Genomic DNA, 22,079 nt, shown 5'->3' with positions numbered 1-22,079 from the left:
CCGGCCATTGCATATTTCCAGTAGTTTTTTGATATTATCTGATATTTGTATTAATTGTTTTTAGAGTTGCCAACTGTGATAAAATGTATTCTTGGAGGTTTCGTCACACAACTTGCTCCAGCCATTAGTCGGGCAACACATTGTTGCATCAAAAGGGAATTGAATAAATACTTGAAGGGCAAACAGTGGGGAAAGAGCAGCCCCTTGTGATCTAGACCAAATCTTCACACATTTCCCATGTTTTGTTTCTTCAGATTTTTTGCAGGTGAATTGGATTACTCTTGAGCAAGACAGACTTCAGTTCAATTGGATAGCTCTTGCAAAGCAAAAACACTTATTACCCAATTGGACGATGCTTGGCTATCTGGCAGACAGCCTTAATTTCCCATTTTCAATATTTTTATATCTGGTAAAGAGAAATATTCAAAGAAAATGAAGAACATTTATTTTAATGTCCATATGTTTGTTCTCCAGCGTTCCGCACAGCAGGGCCATGTAGATTGATATTCAATTCCTGGAGACACCTGGCCAATCCTGGAGGATTGGCAACCCTAATTATTCATGCTGTTGACATTTTCTTAGTAAAGATGTTATAAAACATTAGTGGAAGTTGATGACCATTCCCTCCGACAAACATGCACTGTGTAGCCTTGTCATATTCTCATGTCTATGTAGTTTAATAACATTTGTGTGCAACCATTTCAGATGGGAGAGATATAGTTGACCCCACATTGTGCTCAAAAATGTAGCTGTGGAAAATGCAGTGCGATAAACTGCACAGACTATGGCTGTAGGGCAATATATCTGCAAATCCATTGGTGTGTAACTGAAAGTGGTAACTACTATGTTCTTCAAAATGTATAAACATTTGATGGATTATTTTTAATCAAACCAGGCTGTGAAATGCCCCACCTCATAATTTTCCCCAAAAGGGAAACTGTTTGTGAGCAAACCAGCTGTCTCAATTCTACATGGCCACCTTCCATTGGCCAGTTACAGCAGTCATAGATGTACACATTTTACTTGATTCAACGGAAACATTTCAAAGTGTGATTTTGGGCACATTTGGCGGGCGGGGTGTTCCGCAATGGCAAGATGGAGACTGCTATTCAATGGCACTTAGCCGTTTTGTGGGGCCTTGGGGCATTTCTCCTCAGTCAAGGCCACACTTTGAAATGCTTCTGGCACTGGGGAGCTGAACACACTGGGAGTCCCAATTTGAAAGGCTGCCCCAATCTCCACTCCCCCTTTCAGGAACCCCCTTCACCCCACCACCTTTCTGCGGCCCCTTCATACCTCCCCCCTTACCTCCCCTTTCATGGACATGACCACCCTCACGTCCTGACCCTTGGCAGTGCCAACCTGGCACTCAGGCACCTTGTCACTGCCAGCCTGGTAAATAGGCACTGCCCCTGACAACCAGGAAGTACGGTTGGCAGTGCCAGGGTACTAATCTGCCCTGAACCCGACAACTGGGAGGCTCTAATAGATTTTGAGACCTCCCGAATTGCCATCACGCCTGGTCTACATACGTGGAAATCAGTACTAATTGGCACCCGGTTGTGGCTTTGTAGCTGCAGCCATTGACTCCCAGGTCTCGGGTGAATGCAGCTTTGGAATATTTAAATAAGCCTAATGTTGACTCGCGATCGGCTCGGTGCTCAGCACGCAGCCCAATTTAGGGCAACACGGTAGCTGAATCGCGCCCATTATTTTATATGTTCTATAAACCTATTGGGTACTTTTGTCCTAATCTTTTTGTCTCCTTTTCTAAAGGTACTAGCTCTTTCGTTGGTATTGTTCAACAGCGCTCAGCCATCCAATACCTTACTCTCGGACCCTGATCTTTGATCTTTGCATACACTTTTACATGCATCTACTTTGTGGTATTCAGCAATGTCTCCACATCATCCTCCTCCCTTCTGTTCCTGACACTTTCTTCATTTCTGCTTTGATTGTTCGGAAAATAAAGGTTGTTTTAAGCGATTTATATTTGTATTGGTAAATATTAGGAATGAGGTATAGTTTTAAGTGGGTTTAATTTAATTTTTTTGTGCCTGGAAGAGTAAAAGCTATAGTTAGATTAATGCTGGATGGGGTGGCACAGTGGCTTAATGGTTAGTACTGCTGCCTTGTGACGCTGAGGTCCTGGATTCGATCCCACCCCGGGTCACTGTCTGTGAGGGGTTTGCACATTCCCCACGTGTCTGCGTGGGTCTCACCCCCACAACCCAAAGATGTGCAGGATAGGTGGATTGGCCATGCTAAATTGCCCTTAATTGGAAAAAAAGTATTGGGTACTTTAAATTTAAAAAAATATTAATGCTGAATAATACAAAGGTTTTGTATGTGTTGGGGTTGGTTAAGTTTGAACTGTGTTTCTATTGTCCTCAGAGAGAGCTGAAACGTGAAGAATAAATAGAAGGCATAAGCATGTGTGTGTTGCTTCGCAACTGGGGCATTGTAAGTGAGTGAAGCTTTTAAGTTTTAATTTAGCTAATTTGATTTCAGTTGAAGATAGGTAGTGATTGAAAAGGATGCACTCACAGTTCTTCTGAAGCAGTTGGTTTAGCGGAAGAGATAGGGAACATCTCAGCTTTGCTAGAAGATAAGCTATACAATGGAGTAATGGATGAGAAAACAAGTGCAGAGATCTGAAGAGCAGCTACTTAAGGAAACTAGAGAGATGAAGAGAGGTTTCCAAGAAGTCTGAGGTTAAAGGTAGTAGAACAGAGCACTGTTCAATAAAGACAGACATAGCTTAGAAGAAGGCTGAGAAGCCAGAAAGGTCTCTGGAGTAATTTTCAGGTTTTTGAGAATTTACTACAGTCTGTGGAACATGTGTTCAAATAACAATAGAAATTGGTGGCTGGATCTTGGAGTGAAAGCAGTCAAGATAAAGGAAACCTAAAATGGGGCGATGTAAATCCTGGACTAGATTCACTGTTAAAATTGGAGCGGAGGCTTTGTTTAAAACTGTCATTTGGAAAACCTGGTTTGGATTTCGGAAAGCAAACTGCTAAGGCAAAGTATTATTGTAATGAGAGAAGCTTTTAAAGTGTGTTTTTGGGAGTGGAGTGTGGAAACTCTCATGTGACAATCATCTGGGGGGATTCTGAAGAGACGTCCACAGACACTAACTTGGATTCAGAGTGGAGTGCATATTTGACTCCGTTCTTCCACGTTTCATAAATAAAAAGTTATTTGAGCTAGAGTTCCATCTGGGATCTTCCCATCCAGTTATAACATCAACTGGGATTGTAACAATGATACAATTCTTACTTAGGATTCCCTCACAGATAATCGTATCATGTAAATCTGACAAAGCAATATCATTATAATATGCATTATTTCCCATCTCAGTGTGACTGAGCTGTGCAGGAGTGAGCATTTATAAGATATGTTTGAGATTTGGAGTGTAATTATGTGGGTGCTTAGGTGGAACTTTTGGCAGCAAGTATAAATTAATATAATAGATTGTGCCAAAAAGGCACCAACATAACTGACTTGGATCCTAGCGAGATTCTAAATGTATGTATTGTTCTTAGGGTTCATGAAGTGTGCTATTGGGGGAGAACCATATTATTTGGCCTTCAATGGTTTGGTCCACCATTTCACAGTTAAGCATCTGTACACTCTAGTGTAAACATCCGACATTCCCAACAGACTACAGAAGTTCAGGATTGAAGGCAAAAATACACCTCTGAAGGATGGGAAAGGCATTGTTCACCTGGAAGAGATCTTTATTGAAGTGTATAACCATACTGTTCAGTTCAAAGGCCAGTGGAAGCTTGTGGTGAGTTAGCACGCCAGCATGACTGGAAAAACGAGGCCGCAGAATAATTCCCTACTTTAATTGTTCAAGCAGCATTGCAGACTTTAATGCATTGTTTACATGGCTGATTTTAAAGCTGGTTCTGTATTTTATGTCCTGCCCTGTTTTGTCGATTGTTAAATAGTAAGCATTTAAAACACAAAGATTAAAGATAGATTACTATGTCAAGAGCAACTTGATTGAGTTGCAGTAAAAACTAAAGATGCAGGTTAGTAATCAGTAACAGCAGTGTTCACAGTAATGAATTTTCTTCCAGGTGGATGGTGAACTAGTAAAGCCCCTAGTTCAGCCTCATGATGGTTTCCAAATCTATCAGAGATCCAACAGACTTCACCTGGAAACAGACTTCGGCTTAGCCATCAGCTTTGATGAGAAAGATAATTCAGGTATTACTGGAGAGTTTTCAGCTGAATATAATTCAAGGTTTTCAATGTTCGTGAACTAGTAAGTAATTGACCTTCAGTACTGACTACTGATTGTCTCACATTGTACCCAGTCATTTAAAATGGCACAAGTCAGGAGTGTAATGGAATACTCTCCACTTGCCTGGATGAGTGCAGCTCCAACAACACGCAAGATGCTCAAAACCATCCAGGACAAAGCAGCCCGTTTGATTGCTCCTCCTCCCACAAACATTCAAACCCTCCGCCACCGACGAACAGTGGCAGCCGTGTGTACACGGTCTTTTGAGCTGGCGTTCCATTCTGGGATCTTCCTATCCAGTTATAACATCAACTGGGATTGTAACAATGATACAATCTCCTCCGCTGTAGTCTCTGGGACTCCTCCAATCGGCCATTGACCAGCTGGAGTGTCACTGACATTTCCCTCTGAATGTTCTGACTGCTCCCTCTCGGCTGCATAAGCTCCGGGAGTACCACTTCCACAGGCTCAGCGCCAGGCTGGGACCCAGCTGGGCCCTGGGATCCAGCAGGCCTCCGACTGCTGCCACACCTGGGGCTTTCTGCCTCCTCCTGATCTACATCAGCAACTGTGTGGTGCTCACCAGATTGTGCCCCAGAAGCCTGACCACTAACATTTCCCACTGAGCTGGGAGACTGGAGATAGGGCCACCTGGGATCAGCGCTGGCCCTAGGGTTGCTGGCGCCCCGGGCAAGCTGAACTTCAGCGCCCTCCGGGGGGGGGGGGGGGGAGGGGGGGGGGGAGGGGGGGGGGGGAGAGGCGGGGGGGGGCGGGGGCGGGGCCGGGGCGGGAGCGGGGGGGGGCAGAGGGGGCGGGAGCGGGGGGGGCGGAGGGGGCCACTCTGGGGGAGGACCCGAGTCTCTGCCGCCCCCTAGCACATGGCGCCCCGGGCGACTGCCCGAGTTGCCGGTACCTTGGGCCGGCCCTGCCTGGGATGGGCCGGCGATGTCGGCTGGATGACCTGTGGGAGAATGAACATGTAGTCAGTGGGAGGGATGGGTCAGTCAGTAAAGTAATAACAACTCATGGTTGACAGGTTCTCTGGATGGGGCCAAGTGGTTCCTCACCTCTGCGGCATCCGCCAACCTCCTCCGGTTGTTGTATTGAGAAAGATAAGGCAATAGATCTTTGCTGTGGCACTGAGGCATGAATCATCATTATAACAGGTTGCAGCAGTTCATAATCAATCAGCTCAACTTCTTTCCAAACTCGAATTTAACTTTAGTCGATAGTGCAGTCACTGAGGAGCCGAACAGAAAGAAATAACCACCTCTGTTACTGACGGTATCTGCCATTGCTGTGAGCTGACTGGGGTTGGCTGAGCAACTGCTGCTTAAGTGCTGCTCGACCTTGTTAGCGGGGGAGGGGGGGAGCTGGCGAGTGCAGAGCCGGCAAATCGGTTGGCGAGGCTTCGCTTGTGGCGAGAAGCCCATGGGGCCTCGTTAAGTAGACCAATTAACGTTGAATAGCTTGGCCGGCCTCGCTGGGCCGAGCGGCGGGAACCTTGCGTCAGTTCCCGCTCACTACCGCACTTAGAAATCTTCCCGGAGAATTGCAGCCATTATTTTTGTGAACTTATCAGCAGTGATATTGGGCACCGAAGTGATTCATTAATTTATAGACTAAGGTGGACTTAATTTAAGGGGATCGCTCTGCAGTATTGATCTACTTGAAATTCGAAAACCAATACTTCCTCGTGGAATGTGATACCCACAGTAACAGAGGTGGTTATTTCTTTTTGTTCAGCTCCTCAGTGACTGCACTATCGACTAAAGTTAAATTTGTGTTTGGAAAGAAGATGAGCTGATTGATTATGAACTGCTGCAACCTGTTACAATGATGATTCATGTCTCTGTGCCACAGCAAAGACCTATTGCCTTATTTTTCTCAATACAACAACCTGTGCAAGCAAATTCCATTATTTCCTGGAGTGTTTGGCAAATTAATTTTTAAAAATTGTGCTACAGGCTGAGTCATTGATATAAAACCTGATTAATCAGCTGAGCAGTAATCCTTGAAATTACAACAGAACTTTATAATTTTGACACACATTGTCTCTGTAAAGGATGAAGTACTAATTAAATTTGAGATGTCTCATCAATTTGATTTGCGTGGCCTCAAATCTGTTGCTTTCTCAATGGTGTGAAAATGCACAAGCATATTTGCTATAAAGTGTGCACAGGCTCATCACACTGCAGCACTCCTGCAAAAGCCTTTCTTTCATATTAAAAATGTTGTGAAACTTTTATTTTAGCATATATTTCTGTCGTTATGTACCTGTCTGGTCTGAAAAGGATTGTCCTTGTCATGGTCCTCTGGTCCTTAAAATTCCACACTCTTCATCTCTCCTCACTTCTGCACAAATAAACCACAGTTGGCTGTTCTTAAATAGACTATTTTCCCAGCAACATAGGAAACATTATTTCAAATTAGCATTTGAACACAACAGAAATTTGGACTGAAGAGTATATAATTCCATGGAATTTACAGCACAGGAACAGTCTGTTCTGTCCAACTTATCCATGCTGGTGTTTAAGCTTCACACAAGCCTCCATCCATCCCTCTTCGTTTTGCCCTGACAACAGTCCTTCCACTTCCTCCTTCATGTGCTCAATGAACTTATCCTTAAAAGCATCTATGTTGTTCACCACAACTACACCATATGATAGCAAGTTCTGTATTTTCCCCGCTCTCTAAAAATGTTCCTCCTGCCGAACAAAAAGTTATAATATCTGGCCTGAAATAAGATTTTAGGTGAAGATCATAATCTAAAATAATTACCATTGCAGGGAATTTTTAAATATCCATTTCTTTCTCTTTAGACATCTCTCTTCCCATTACCTACAGGGAATGGGTTCATGGATTATGTGGTAATTTTGAGGGAAAGAGAAAAAATGATCTTACAGAGCGTGATGGAACCAGAATTACTGAAGTGAAACGTTTTGGTGAAAGTTGGGATTTTGATCTAAATACATCTGCAGCCAGTGAACCAGGCTTGCCAGTAGACAGAGGTATGTGTGTCCTATGATGTGTGGTATAATCAGGATTAGGATGTATGTGAGGGAAGATAAACAATGGTTGTACTAATTCACAGCAAGCTCCAGTCATCAGAACATCCACAGTACTGTATTGTCAAATGATTTATGCAGTAAATGAAAAATTAATTTCCAAAATTTGCAATGTGTATGTCGAGTAAAATACCAGTGTGTTGCTTCTGTGCTAAAAATATATAGTTTTTGTAATACTCTATACAATAGCCCTGAACTAGCAGCAAAATCATCAGCAACTGTTGATGCAACATCAAAATCACAGTAGTGTCTGGGTAAGAGCAGTTTCAGTAGTTCATCTTGCAGTTGAAATAGCTTTTAATTTATGTATTAAAATCCTTCCTGTGGTTCATGAGTTCAGGTGCAAATGAGAATGGAAACATCTTTGGGGCTGGGGCTGGTTTAGCACAGTGGGCTAAATCGCTGGCTTTTAAAGCAAACCAAGCCAAGCATGGTTCAATTCCCGTACCAGCCTCCCCGAACAGGTGCAGGAATGTGGTGACTAGGGGCTTTTCACAGTAACTTAATTGAAGCCTACTCATGACAATGAGCAATTTTCATTTTCATTTCATTCATTTTGTAATGGAGAGTCATTTGGAGTAATTTTCTGACTGTATGCGAGGAATTTTTCTGATTGACAGAATTACAGACAACGTTCCCAAAGTATTAGATGCCCCCACTACTTATTTGGAAAAGGTACCGCCATTGTTCCATCTTCCTCTCGCTCCGATACCAGATAGGGTGAGATGGTGGCATAGGGGTAATGTCGCTTGACTAGTAATGCAAAGAACCAGGCTAATGCTCTGGAGACATGAGTTCAAATCCCAGCAGAGAAGCTGGTGGAATTTAAGTTCAGTTAATAAATCTGGAATAAAGCGATTCTCGGTCATGGGGACCATGAAATTATCATCAAGTGTCATAAAAACCCATCTGGTTTAGTAAAGGGCTTCAGGGAAGGAAGCCTACCATCCATACTCGCCCTCCACACCCATAGCAATAGGATTAACTGCCCTCTGAAATGGCTGAGCACACCACTCCGTTCAAGGGAAATTAGAGATGGACAATAAATGCTGGCCCAGCCAGTGACAGTCACAATCCATGAAAGAATGACAAAAAAGACACCTGTGCACAGAAGATGATCTGACCCACATAGTACAGTGTTATGCACCTCTGAAGTGACTCTGAACAAAATATTTCTATGGTTTGGGGGAGTCTGTTCAAAAAGAAGTGGAAAACTAATATATTACTTACCCCCATTTTTGATTAAAATAGGGCCAGCACGGTAGCATTGTGGTTAGCATAGTTATATCACAGCTCCAGGGTCCCAGGTTCGATTCCCGGCTTGGGTCACTGTCGGTGTGGAGTCTGCACGTTCTCCCCGTGTCTGCGTGGGTTTTCTCCGGGTGCTCCAGTTTCCTCCCACAGTCCAAAGATGTGCGGGTTAGGTGGATAGGCCAGGCTAAATTGTCCTTCGTGTCCAAAAAGATTTGGTGGGGTTACTGGGTTGGGGGTATAGGTTGGGAGTGTGGGCTTAAGTGGCGTGCTCATTCCAAGGGCCGGTACAGATTCGATGGGATGAATGGCCTCTTTCGGCACTGTAAATTCTATCATTCTATGAAAACTTCCAACAAGCCATATGCAAATTAATGAACTGTGTTGAAATGGAAAATTGATTCATGAATAAACAGGTGATTACCACCATGAATGCCTCTGGCTATGTGTAGATAAGAGACTCAATCCAGTCCAAAGTACAGCGGTTGTTGTTTGTTTGTTCTGAATATTTTTACTGCTTGTTATTTTAATGCAGGCAAATCCCTACTACAGATGAAGATCTTGAAAATATTGAATTAGACACTGGATTTGACATGCTGTGCAGCAAAACTGAACTAAACTTTATAAAAAGAACCAATTACTGTGGAGTTATTTCCTATCCGAATGGTCCATTTAGCGATTGTCAGAGATTTATCTCACCAGAGCAGTATCAAATGTAAGAATCATATATTCTATTGCACTGACTATACAGTTTGACTGCCATCATTGTTCATCCCCTGACTCACACCAAGTCCCATTCACCCATCACCCTGTGCTGACCAACTTACATTAGCTGACCGTCCGACAGTGGCTCAGTGCTCCACCATTGGTAGCTGTGCTAAAATCTTTCTGACTCCCTCCATCTCTCACCTTCTTTAACATGCTCCTCAAACTCTACCTCCTTGACCAAACTTTTGGTAATCTCCCAGTGTCTTCTTTCCGTGGCTCAGTGTTAAATTGTTTGAAAATGCTCCTTTGAAGTACCTTGGGACATTAAACACAAAATATAAATGCAAATTGTTGTATAATTTCACAATTCTAACAATCCTCACAAAATTGGATACTTTACTTGACTTACTGTAACCATGTATACAATAAGCCTCTCACACATAGACAGTCACCCACAATCTAAAATCTAACTGAAAGCTATATTTTCCTTTGCATATCGAATTAAATGAAATGAAAATCGCTTATTGTCACAAGTAGGCTTCAATGAAGTTACTGTGAAAAGCCCCTAGTCGCCACATTCCGGCGCCTGTCCGGGGAGGCTGGTACGGGAATAGAACCGTGCTGCTGGCCTGCTTGGTCTGCTTTAAAAGCCAGCGATTTAGCCCAGTGAGCTAAACCAGCCCCTGAGTGAGCTAAACCAGCCCCTGAGTCAAGTAGACAGGTGCAATCGGTTGAACAAGGATGCGAGTCAGCAGAAATTTATTAACGCACCCCTTTTTAGTGTTGGCCTATGGTCTGAATTTTCATCACCATGGTCGGTAACAGGAGCTACTGGCTTGATCGTCCACCTCGAGAGAAAATGTCCGTGAAGGTGGGATCTTCATTGCTGGTGGGTGGGTGCGGGTGGAATTGGGTCAACAAACATGCCGAAGTGGGTTGTTCAGTTTCAGTGCTGTGAGGTTTCATCCTGGTTAAAATAAACACTGAAAGACCCTCCAGTCTTTGTACCTGCACGACACCCTACATACTCCTCATGCCCCATCAATGCCATCTCATGCCACCCCCAAGCCCAATGGTTCCTCATACCCCCATGCAAAGGTCTGCCCTGCCACTCTTCAACAAGCAATGGCACTTCAATGCCACTGACTCACTATACACTATAGAACCAGTGAACCCTGGAGTAACAGTTGGATCTGTTTAAAGAAATCTTTAAAAAATATATTTTTTTCATTATGTTAAAAACAGGGTGCTCTTTCAGTGGGTTGGTGCAGACACGATGGGCCGAATGGTATCTTTCTGCACTGTAAATTCTATGATTCTATGAAAAAGAAAATGATTTCACTTTTTATAAACCCCATGAGACCCACGGGGATGACCTGATTATTCTCCCCCTGAGCTGCGTGGAGTACAGGCTCCCCCACTGGGGGGGTTTCCCCCTCAGCGGGCCTGTTAATTCATTGCCATAAAAGCCGATCCAGGGAGGAGCAGATCTGCAGAGTAGTCCCGCCCGGCTGGGACTTGGACTGTTGCATGTAAATACTTTCCAGTTGGAAATAAACCATTGTTTGACTCTCCTTTCAAGACTCCTCCTTGACTACTAAAGCGATAATAAAAGTTTTAATTTTTCAGACACTTTAAAGTATCACTAACAGCGGCTGCAAGCAGGGAGCAGGGGCTTGGCTAATTATATAAAAATGTTTGCTAAACAATTAAAATAAGGTTCCCGCCCTCATGGAACCACCGGTGCAAGGCATGGAAAATTGGGTAAATCGTTCCGGATTTTTCGTCCTTGTCAGCGATCCCACGGACCTCTAACGTGGGCTCACCCTGATTGAATATTCAAATCCCACTGACGTGACTTCACATTGGCAAGATTTACAACAAGTTTTGAAAAATGAGACTCAGTCGAGTGGTTCCCCCCAGGGTCGTAAAGGTAATTATAGCCCCTGGGGGAGAGGGACTTGTGCAGGTTGGCACTGTGCCAGCCTGGCATGCCAACGTTTGCAGGGGCAGTGCCAAGGGTGGGTCCTATAGGCAGCCCCATGGGAGGGGCTCCCTTCAGTATGTTGGGGAGGGCTGGTGCTGGTGAGGGGGGGAGCGTGCCCCCAAGACTGCGTGGGGGAGGAAGGGGGAGGGGGAAGTTGCCCTGATGCTTGCAAAGGGGGGTGGTGCTTCAATGTTGGCATTGTGGGTGGGGGAGTGCCCTATTGCCTCTGCTGTGGTGGTGGTAGCCCCTCACCCCCATACTCGTGAGAGGGGTCCTCACATTTACATTGGTAGGGGAGGGAATGTGGAGTTTGTGGAGCCGACCTTGCCGCCAGTAGATTGATGGTGCAATCCACACACACTCTTTCCTTACTCCGAGAGGCTCAGGATCAGGAGTGAAAACTGGCCTGTACAGCTGGGGATAAAATCACCAGCATTGCGGGGCGGAGAATCCAGCCCACTGTGGTTGCACAGCTCACCATATAATCACCAGCATTGCGGGGCGGAGAATCCAGCCCACTGAGTTTGCACAGCTCACCATGTAATCACCAGCATTGCGGGGCGTAGAATCCAGCCCACTGAGTTTGCACAGCTCACCATATAATCACCAGTTCTCAGTCTGAACCTGACACTACTTCTGCATTCATGGTACGTCTGTATTCACTGCTAGAAGCACCCACTTGGCCCCATTCTCCTTGCATTCCTGGTCACACAACATCTGTACCAAGCGATTACACTTAGTTAGTCACATTGTGTGGTGAATGATAATGGTAGTTATTTCCGACAATTCACATGAATTTTTTCCTTTCTAGGCGTTGGATCTTTAGCATGTGCTCTCTGTTTAATATCACTGAGATGATGTGCCCCAGCCTGGAACTATATGCAGGGCACTGTCAGGAACATGGAGCCACTCTGGGAGACTGGAGGAAAGACACCCTCTGTGGTTATGGACTGCATTCTCTTTCTATCTTTTGCTTTGTGACAGGCGATGCAAAAGCGCTGATAAATGCTGACAGACCTGCTGGGTTTTTCCAGCATCCTCTGTTGTTGATACTGAGGTACTGTTGGGGTGCTTTCGCATTGTGTCAGCATGTAGCAGTTTGCTTTACACCAATATTGCAGCAGTCAAGCAAATTCAGCCGGAAAATATGTTCAGTGTGGGAACTGACTTGGAGAAAGAGCAACGTGACTCCGTGGGGGATGTAATCTCACTTTGTATCACTCCAGAATCAGTTTAGCTGCTGACGCCCAATTCAAACTGTACACGGTTTGCTGTGCAAACACTGGGCTGGGCTGGATTCTCCCACCCGCAATGCCAGCAACGACTATTGCAATTGGGCACCCAGCTGAAATCGAGGTTTGCACTGGGCGCTTAACCGACCTCTGTGCTCCAGCACCCCCTCTGAAGGCAGCATCGGGGTTCCCGCCCACTTGCCAGCAAGAGGATTCTAATGACCCATTAGAATGGTGTCGCTTTTACAATGCCCCACCCCCTCCAAAACAGCGTACTCAAGGAGTATGACGTATGGAAGGCCTCAGGACGTGACCGGAGGCCGTCCCCCCAATGCTCCGCCCCCGACGGGATGGGTCCCTCGTGCTATTTTTTGTCGGGAACTCGGCGTGGCTGATGCGGACTGAGTCCAGCGCCGCCACAGTCGGGGGAGAGCCAATCCGCGGGTAGGGGGGTGTGGTGGCATGATTAACATATCTGCCTGCCATTGGTGCAGAACACCGGCTTGCCATTGGCCCTGGTCGGTCATGTGCCTCTCGACCGATTGGTTGAGACCAGTCATGTGATGGCTCCCCGATTGGTCGAGAGGCTGAGTTAACCCCGCCTCCAGGGCGGGGTATAAATACCCAGTACGCCCGGCGGTCGTCCATTTACTGTAGTCGACCGCAGGGCTAACATCTAGCTTATTAAAGCCTTACTTTTGTACAGCAACTCGTCTCACGTTCAATTGATGGTATATCAGGGGGTTTTGGCAGGGGCTGGGGGCACTGGTGGGGGGGCAGTCCGGGGGTGGCGAGCCTGGCCAAAGGGGACACTATTTGGCAGGTCGGGTGCGCGCCTGGCAGACGGCATGTTGCACGGCGCGGGTGCTGCAGGCCGCCGCCATGCGCATGTGTGGCCACCGACCCGGCAATTATCCGGCCGTAACGGCAGCTAGAGCCGGGTGCTCTACGCTGTGTGCCTGCTAGACCTCACCAGACGGGGGATCAGAGGCCATTTTTTTCAGTCGTAAAAGGCCACCGTTTCCCTGCCGGCGTCAGCACTTAGTCTCAGAATGTCAAGCCCACCTCCCAAACAGAAGTGTCATACGAATCCACCATTAACTGAATAATTAAGATCTGTAAGCTTGATATTTTTACGTAACCATCCTTCATCTACTATTTTTTTATAGAAATTTGAAGTACCCAATTCCTTTTTTCCAATTTGGCAATTTAGTGTGGCCAATTCACCTGTCAGGTACATCTTTAGGTTGTGTGGGGGTGAGACCCACGCAGACACCAGGAGAATGTGCAAACTCCACATGGATAGTGACCTGGAGTCGGGATCGAACCCTGGTCCTCAGCGCCGTGAGACAGCAGTGCTAACCACTGCGCCACCATGCTGTCCACTTCATCTGCTGTTTTACCGCAGATATAAACTCATTTATTTAAAATTTACTGCTTACATTTTGTGTCTTCTAGCGTGCAATGAACATTTGCTTTATTCTACTCAACAGCGATGTCCATCAAACAGCCAATACCGTATGCAGATGTCAGCCTGCCCAGCTTCCTGCAGTAACTTTGCTGCCCCATCGGAATGTGAAGCAGCCACAATGGAGGGCTGTGAGGGTCTCCCAGGCTGTATACTGAGTGATTTCCAGTGTGTCCCCTACAAAGACTGTGGATGCACCTATCGAAACAAGTATTACGAGGTAAAATTAATACTGATACTATTACAGCAAGTGTATTGCATTTGTTAGTGCGCCCTGGATTATCCCAATTGACTGCATTCATTTATAAATCAGTGGAGAATTGAGGGCTTGCAATCCATGTTTTGAGTTATGACTGGTTTTGTTATTCTCTTGAAACTGTATCCATGTACCATGTGAAGGTCGCAAATGTTGTCTGATATTCGTTTCAAGCAGATCTAAACGTTCAGAATCCAGTTCTTGAGATGGTAAAGATTTTATCAAAGCCACAGAGAATTTCTGCTTTGCAACTGTGGCTCACACCCTATGATTTAATCAATGGCACCAAAAATACAATGCAGTTCATATAAAGTAGCTTTAGATTGGCTAGACAGTTAGATAAACAGGGAACAGTTCCTGCCCAAAGAAATGGACAACGCTCGTCACATTGCCCAGACAGAATATCAGTAGCATGACCAAACCGTACAACATTAAATTGCTTTCCTGTACTGCTCTCTTTACTCTCTCCCATCAAGCTGAATGCACAGTTCAACTGATGCTCTTGAGAATAGAAAGACTTCGAGAGAAAACTGTGATATTTTCCTGTTGAAAAGAATGTGAATGGTAGAAGCATTAAGATTGTAGGATATTTTGGCAGACAACGGTCCAATTAGATTTTCTGCCAGATGAAAAATTCGAGTCAGTTCATGGTTCTTCTCGGATAGACTGCCAGTACAGGGGTCACACAATAAAACAGAGTGTGGTTGTTTTTTTAAAATAATCTTTATTGCCACAAGTAGGCTTACATTAATGCTGCAATGAAGTTACTGTGAAAAGCCCATAGTTGCCACACACCGTCGCCTGTTTGGGCACACTGAGGGAGAATTCAGAATGTCCAATTTACCTAACAAACACATCTTTCAGGACTTGTGGGAGGAAACTGGAGCACCCGGAGGAAACCCACGCAGACACGGGGAGATTGTGCAGACTCCGCACAGGCAGTGACCCAAGCCGGAAATCGAGCCTGGGACCCTGGAGCCTGTGAAGCAACAGCGCTAACCACTGTGCTACCGTGTTGACCAGCATTGTGTCCATAAAATTCCTGTGTGAAAGAAGGTGAATATTCTGACCAGCTCCCTACTCCTAAACGTCAAGGGAGCTTGTCTGGGGCCACGTACCTTCACTACTCAGTATGCAATTTTAAGGTTGAGAGCTGGCTTGAATCCTATTGAAACCCTAGGTAATATAAGGTCCGGAAAGGAATCCACATTGAGCCAAACAGCTTAAAACAAAAGGAAAAAGATTTCATGCAACGGAACAAGAGTACAGAGCAGTTACTCTGCTACAGGAACCACTCACAGTTCATGGCCCTCCAGTTTTATACAGGATGGAGAAGGGGTGCCAGCCCCTCAGTGGGGGAGTGCATAATCCCCATAGTTTGGGAATATCAATCCCCCAGTCTCATAAGTGTTGCTAAAGGTTTCATTAGTGTCCCATGACCGGCTTATCCCCAGGTTATGACATTCCTCCCCCCAGAAGTCCGTGGCGGCGCCGTCACACATGCGACCGGGCCAAGACGGAAGCAGGAGACGAGGGTAGACGCTGGCATCTTTTAAGAAACGGTTGGCCCTCAACAGTCAAAGACGGTGGAGGGTCCGGCGACGAGTAGCAGAGCCGGGTGCGCCCCTTCCGTCCAGACTGGTGGCCAATTTCGGGCACCTGTGGCGTCGACAGGGAAGACACTGGCGGTCCCGGTATTGGGGGAGTTGAGTCCATCTCCGAATCAGAGGAGTCCGACTGGGAGTCGGGAAGAACGGCGCGGTCACCCTGTGGCACAGCAGGGGCAGGATGCCGTATGGGTCCAGTGGGGTCGGAGAAGCTGCCCACGGGTGGGGCCACCTGGCACCTGGGTCCAAGGTAGTCCACATGGTGCTTCACCTGTTGGTCCACCACTTGCAGGTGATACAAGTTTGGCCCGGCCCACCGCAGAACAGTGCCCTTAAGCCTGCGGTCACCCTGAGCATAGTTACGGACGTAAATCTCCCACCGGGACAAAAACACAAACTGGATGCTTGGCAGATGGAACCATGGTCTGAAGATCCTGCGCCTTGCGTACCTTTTCCCCTACGTCTTGCAACACAACCCCAATCTGGTCCGTAGACGTCGACCCAACAGAAGTTCTGCAGGAGGACCTCCGGTGGCGACCATGGAGTGAGCGGTCGCATATTTGGCAACTCCCGCTCATGGTGGCCTTTACATCGGTTTGTCACAGGAAGTTTGTAAGAAAAAGGTTTAGAAGCGAAAGCAGAAGAAAGTGACCCCTAGTTTATGGAGCTGTGGTCCAGAAGTGCCCGGAAACAAGCAAACTAGTTGGTTGAGGTGAGCGAGAAGCAGACAACACACGCGGAGATGGCAGGTGTGCAGGGTCTGGCCCTGCCGGCTCAGTGGTCGATGGACCAGTTGGTGAGCTTCCTGAATGAGAACTTCACCCAATAGCGAAAGGAGAGTCTGGAGGACCTGGCCCGGGCGGTAGACTCGATCAAGGCGGTGGTTTACTGCATGGGGACGAGACTGGAGCCCCTAAGTTCTTAGAATAAAGCTTGTTTTTTTGATTAAAAGTGCCTATGGGGTCCGTTGAATAATAGCTGAAAGGCAAGCTCTTCTGCTCATCCTAGCCAAATTCAATCAAAAGTTATAGATCCGGTGAACTCCATAATATACTTTCGAGTTTTTTAAACCCTGGCCCATAACAATTACCGAAGGCGGAAGGGTAGAATGGCCATTGACCACCTCGATCAGCTGTTCGAAAGTGCAGGAGTCGGGTGCAGCAGAAAAAGCCAGATCTCAGATCAAACCGTAAGTCTCCACCCCCACCTCGGTGAGGATCACCACCACTTGCTGCTCATTCGCAACAATGGAATTTGGCCTGAAAGGAAAAGTGAGCACGCTCAGCGTAGTGGACCCTACTCTCCTGAGCCACATCAAGCGGATCCAACCACCAAACAACAGCATTCCAGGGCACAGAAGAACCCAACCAGAACTCGGGGATTAGGAGGCGGCAGAGGTCAACGGCTGCAGCGTTGTACAGAGACCAGAGTTTATTCCACGTCACCAGTATTATAAGGTCCGGAAAGGAGTCCACATGGAGCCGAACTGGCTGAATCAAAAGGAAAAAGGTTTAATGCAACATAACAAGTGTACAGAGCAATTACTCTACTACAGGAGCCGGCCCACAGCTCATGGCACTCCGGTTTTATCCAGGACCTAGAAGTGGGGGCACCTCATTGGGGAAGTGCATATTCCCTTTGTAAGTATCAATCCCCCAGTTTCATGACTTGCTTACGGTTTCATTAGTGTCCCATGACCTGTTTCAGCCCAGGTTATGACACTAGGAAAGGCCCTAAAACCTCTGCAGCCCATCAGTCAGAAATCAATGCCGACGAGGTTCAATTTCCTGAAACAAAAGAATCAATAACCCCATTAGGAGCAGGACATGAGAAAAATAACTTTAAATGGGCCTTCCCCATGCCTCCTTGTCAACCTCCGAACCATTTTTGAAAATGTATTCTTTCATCGCATGTGTGTCACTGGTAAGCTTTGCATTTGTTGCTGAACTTGATTGTCCATGAACCGAGGACAGTTAAACATTGCTGTACGACTGGAGCCATGATGAGCCATCAATTGCACGAGAGATGAGTTGCTTTACAAAAGTTAGGCTTTAATAAACTAGAACTTAGCCCTGCGGTTGTCTACAATAAAATGGACGACCGCCGGGCGTTTGACTATTTATACCTCGGCAAGGAGGCATGGTTAACTCAGCCTCTCGACCAATCAGTCGAGAGGCACATGACCGACCAGGGCCAATGGTAAGCCGGTGTTCTGCCCCAATGGCAGACAGGTATGCAAATCATATCACCACAAGCCACATGTAGGCCAGACCATGAAAGGCTTGTCACCATTACTGAGACTAGCTTTATATTCTAGGTTTGTTAATTGAATTTAAATTCCACTTGCTGCCGTGGTGGGATTTGAACCCATCTCCAGAACATTTGCCTGGGTCTCTAGGTTAGGAGACCTATTACATTACCGCTACCAATATGGCAACACTCACTTTGCTACTGGTACATTGGGACAAGCAATGCTAATGTGCCCAATAGACATAGATCACTTGGACCCAGAGTGTAAATGATACCAACCCCACCATTTGGTACCCGCCATTGGGAGGCACAGGGGCAATTCTGTATTTCTGTTGGCATGGCAATTTAGTCAGAATTTGAAGACCAAGGGTCAAATTAAAGATGACAAAGGAAAATGGGATCTTCAGGAAATATTTTTCTATAAAGAACTGATAAATAATTGGAAAACACCATTAACAAGGCTAATGGAAAAAAAATAAGTGACAGTCAAAAGGAACTATACACTTTCTTGTCAGCAAATAGTATTCAATGTTATTGGATTTAGAAATATGTATTGGAGATCTTAGATAGATAAACTAAATGACCTATTTGTGTCTAAATATTGTTTGTGTGGTCTTGATATAAATCTAATTTCTCTGCCCTTTGCCAATAGATTGGGGAAAAAGTTATGACTGAAGATTGCTCTGAGACTTGTGTGTGCATTGGAACTGCAACAGTTAACTGTAGAAAATCGCCATGTGCACCCAACACACCCTGTACCATCGTTCATCTCATCAGAGGATGCTATCGATGTAAGAACATACTTTTCCCATTTGATGTACATTAACTATACTCAGGGTAGCTTGTAACTTCCAGCATTGGGCGGGAAACCGACCGTAAGGATCATCTGCTTGAAGTATGGGAAAATGGGATGAGTGTAAAAGAAGTGGCTGATCCATTATCACCAGTTTCCAGCCCAGTGGTGAAAATAACTATTGGCCCGTTTCAGTGTCTTTCTCGACAGGGGAGATTCTGCATCAATGAATCTCGTGAGGAATTTTGGGCAAAGTCAATTGAATTTTCATGAATGGAAAAACCATACAACAACAATTTGTATTTTCAATGTCGAATAATATCCCTTGGGGACACATCATTTACTGGGCAGTTTAACTCACTGTGATACCCTCAATTACAATTCGAGAGAGATGGTTGGTAATACAAAGGCTTTAATTAGCAGAGAACCAGTCAGCTACTGAGAAGTGTGCTCACTGCCCACTGAACATGACCTTATATATGGCTCCCTGGGGGGGTGGAGCCGGAGGCGGAGTCCCCCAGGATTCCAAACCCGCTCTTAAAGGGATCATTACATTAAAGGTGAAGTTAGCATTCATCACATTCACCCCCTGTTCTCAGAGAAAACACAGTCGGGGGTGAAGTGGAATTACATGTCCAGTCTTTTGGGTGGTCTGATTGTCCTTGTTGACTTTCTCATCTCCGGCGGTGGTACGGCGGACACGGGCATCTTCAGTGGGAGTATATCCGGAGGCATGGTGGTCAGCGCCTTTGCCCGTGGTTGAGCAAGGGGGGTATCCGGGGTGACTAGGGTGATTGGTGCCGGCGCCGGTGGGGCGGGAGGGGGCGCTAGAGGTGGGGGGGGCTAGAGGGGTCGGCAGCCGGTGCGGGAAGGGGAGCGTTGGTCGAGGGGGGATGTCGGTGGGAGATCCAGCAGGTGCCAGGTCTCGCAGGGAAACTGTGTCTTGTGTTCTGTCGGGGTGCTCGACGTAGGCATATTGGGGGTTTGCATGCAGCAGTTAGACCCTCTCGACTAGAGGGTCCATCTTATGGCTCCTCGCGTGCCTCCGGAGTAGAACTGGTCCTGGAGTCGTCAGCCAGCGTGGAAGCGAGACTTCAGAGGTGGACTTCCTGGGGAAGACAAACAAAAGGTTGTGAGGGGTCTCATTCGTGGCCGTGCAGAGGAGCGACCTAATGGAGTGTAGGGCATCAGGTAGGACCTCCTGCCAGCGGGTGGTTGGGAGACTTCTTGATCATGGGGCTAAAAGGACAGCCTTCCAAACTGTTGCATTCTCCCTCGCCACCTGTCCATTTTCCCGCGGATTATAGCTGGTCGTTCTGCTCAAGGCGATGCCCTTGTTGAGCAGATACTGACGCAGCTCATCGCTCATGAATGATGTACCCCGGTCACTGTGGATATAAGCGAGGAAACCAAACAGAGTGAAGACACTGTGCAGCGCCTTGATTACGGTGGCTGAGGTCATATCGGGGCAGGCGACTTCCCGAATGGGAAGCGGGAGAATTTGTGGATGAGGAAGTAGGTGTTGCGGTTGGTGAACGGGAGGGGCCCTTTGAAGTCGATGCTTAGTCGCTCAAAGGGCCCAGAGGCTTTCACCAGGCGAGCGTTGTCTGGTCAATAGAAGTGCGGTTTGCACTCCGCACAGATCTGGCAAGCCTTGGTCATGGCCTTGACCTCCTCAATGAAGTAAGATAGATTGCGGGACTTGATGAAATGGGCAAACCGGGTGACCCCCGGGTGACAGAGGTCATCGTGGATGGCCTGCAGTTGGACTTTCTGTGCGTTGGCGCACATGCCGTGGGGCAGGGCATCTGGGGACTCGTTGAGCTTCCCGGGATGATATGTAATATCGTACACGTAGGTGGAGAGTTCGATCCTCCACCTCAAAATTTTATAATTTTTAATTTTGCCCCTTTGTGCGTTATCAAACATGAAGGCTACCGATCATTGGTCGGTGACGAGGGTGAACCTCCTACCGGCTAGGTAGTGCCTCCAGTGTCGCACGGCCTCCACTATGGCTTGTGCCTCCTTCTCGACTGCAGAGTGCCGAATTTCCGAGGCAGTGAGGGTTCGGGAGAAAAATGCTACTGGCCTGCCTGCCTGGTTGAAGGTAGCAGCCAGGACGATGTCTGATGCATCGCTTTCTACCTGAAAGGGGATGGTTTCGTCCACCGCGTGCATGGCGGCCTTGATGATATCGGCCTTGATATGACTGAAGGCCGACCGGGCCTCAGCCGTGAGGGGAAAAACCGTGGTCTTAATGAGTGGTCGGGCTTTGTCCGCATATGTGGGGACCCACTGTGCGTAATAGGAAAAGAGCCCCAAGCACCGTTTGAGTGCCTTGAGGCTACGGGGGAGAAGTTCCTTTAGGGGGCGCATGCGGCTGGGGTCTGGGCCTAGGACCCCGTTTTGGACGACGTAGCCGAGGATGGCTAGTCGGGTTGTGTGGAACACGCATTTCTCTTTGTTGTAGGTCAGATTGAAGGCCCGGGCGGTCTGGAGGAACTTTTTTTAGGTTTGTGTCGTGGTCCTGCTGGTCATGGCTGCAGATGGTGACATTGTCCAAGTACCGGTAAGTAGCCAGTAAGCCGTACTGGTCCACCATTTGGTCCATCGCCCTTTGAAAAATGGAGACCCCATTTGTGACGCCAAAAGGGACACTGAGGAAGTGAAAAAGCCGACCGGCTGCTTCGAAGGCCATGTAGGGGCGGTCCTCCGGGTGGATAGGGAGCTGATGGTCATAAAGGCTTTTGACAAGGTGCCACACAAGAGATTAGAGAGCAAAAATAAAGCTCATGGTATTGGGCGTAATGTATTGACGTGGATAGAAAACTGGTTTGCAGACAGGAAGCAGAGTGTGGGAATAAATTCCTTTTCGGAGTGGCAGGCGGAGACTACTGGGGTGCAGCAGGTTTCAGTACTGGGACCCCAGCTGTTCACAATATACATTAATGATTTGGACAAAGGAATTGCAATATCTCCAAATTTGCGGCCAACACTAAGCTGGGCGGCAGTGTGTGCGGTGAGGAGGATGCAGAGAGGCTGCAGGGTGACTTGGACAGGCTGGCTGAGTGGGCAAATACTTGGCAAATGCAATATAATGTGGGTAAATGTGAGGTTATCCACTTTGGTGGCAAAATAGGAAGGCAGATTATTATCTGAATGGTGGCAGCTTAGGAAAAGGGGAAGTGTAGCGAGACCTGG

At 46.9% G+C, this 22,079-nt stretch overlaps 1 protein-coding gene across 1 annotated transcript in view; it reads left to right on the top strand.

Annotated features, from left to right (window-relative positions):
- LOC119975669 (IgGFc-binding protein-like) overlaps window positions 1–18,856 on the top strand; it is a 140,148-nt gene extending 121,292 nt beyond the window's left edge. Inside the window, 5 exon segments of the mRNA XM_038815451.1 lie at window positions 4,092–4,221; window positions 7,081–7,269; window positions 9,113–9,292; window positions 13,998–14,192; window positions 18,738–18,856. Coding sequence (XP_038671379.1) covers window positions 4,092–4,221; window positions 7,081–7,269; window positions 9,113–9,156 — 363 coding nt within the window. The 3' untranslated portion in view covers window positions 9,157–9,292; window positions 13,998–14,192; window positions 18,738–18,856.
- Window positions 18,857–22,079: the final 3,223 nt, after the last annotated feature.

This window comes from Scyliorhinus canicula, chromosome 13, assembly GCF_902713615.1.
Source record: "Scyliorhinus canicula chromosome 13, sScyCan1.1, whole genome shotgun sequence".
NCBI lineage: Eukaryota > Metazoa > Chordata > Chondrichthyes > Carcharhiniformes > Scyliorhinidae > Scyliorhinus > Scyliorhinus canicula.
Note: the sequence above shows the minus strand (reverse complement) of the source record. Positions and strands in the feature narration are given on the sequence as shown.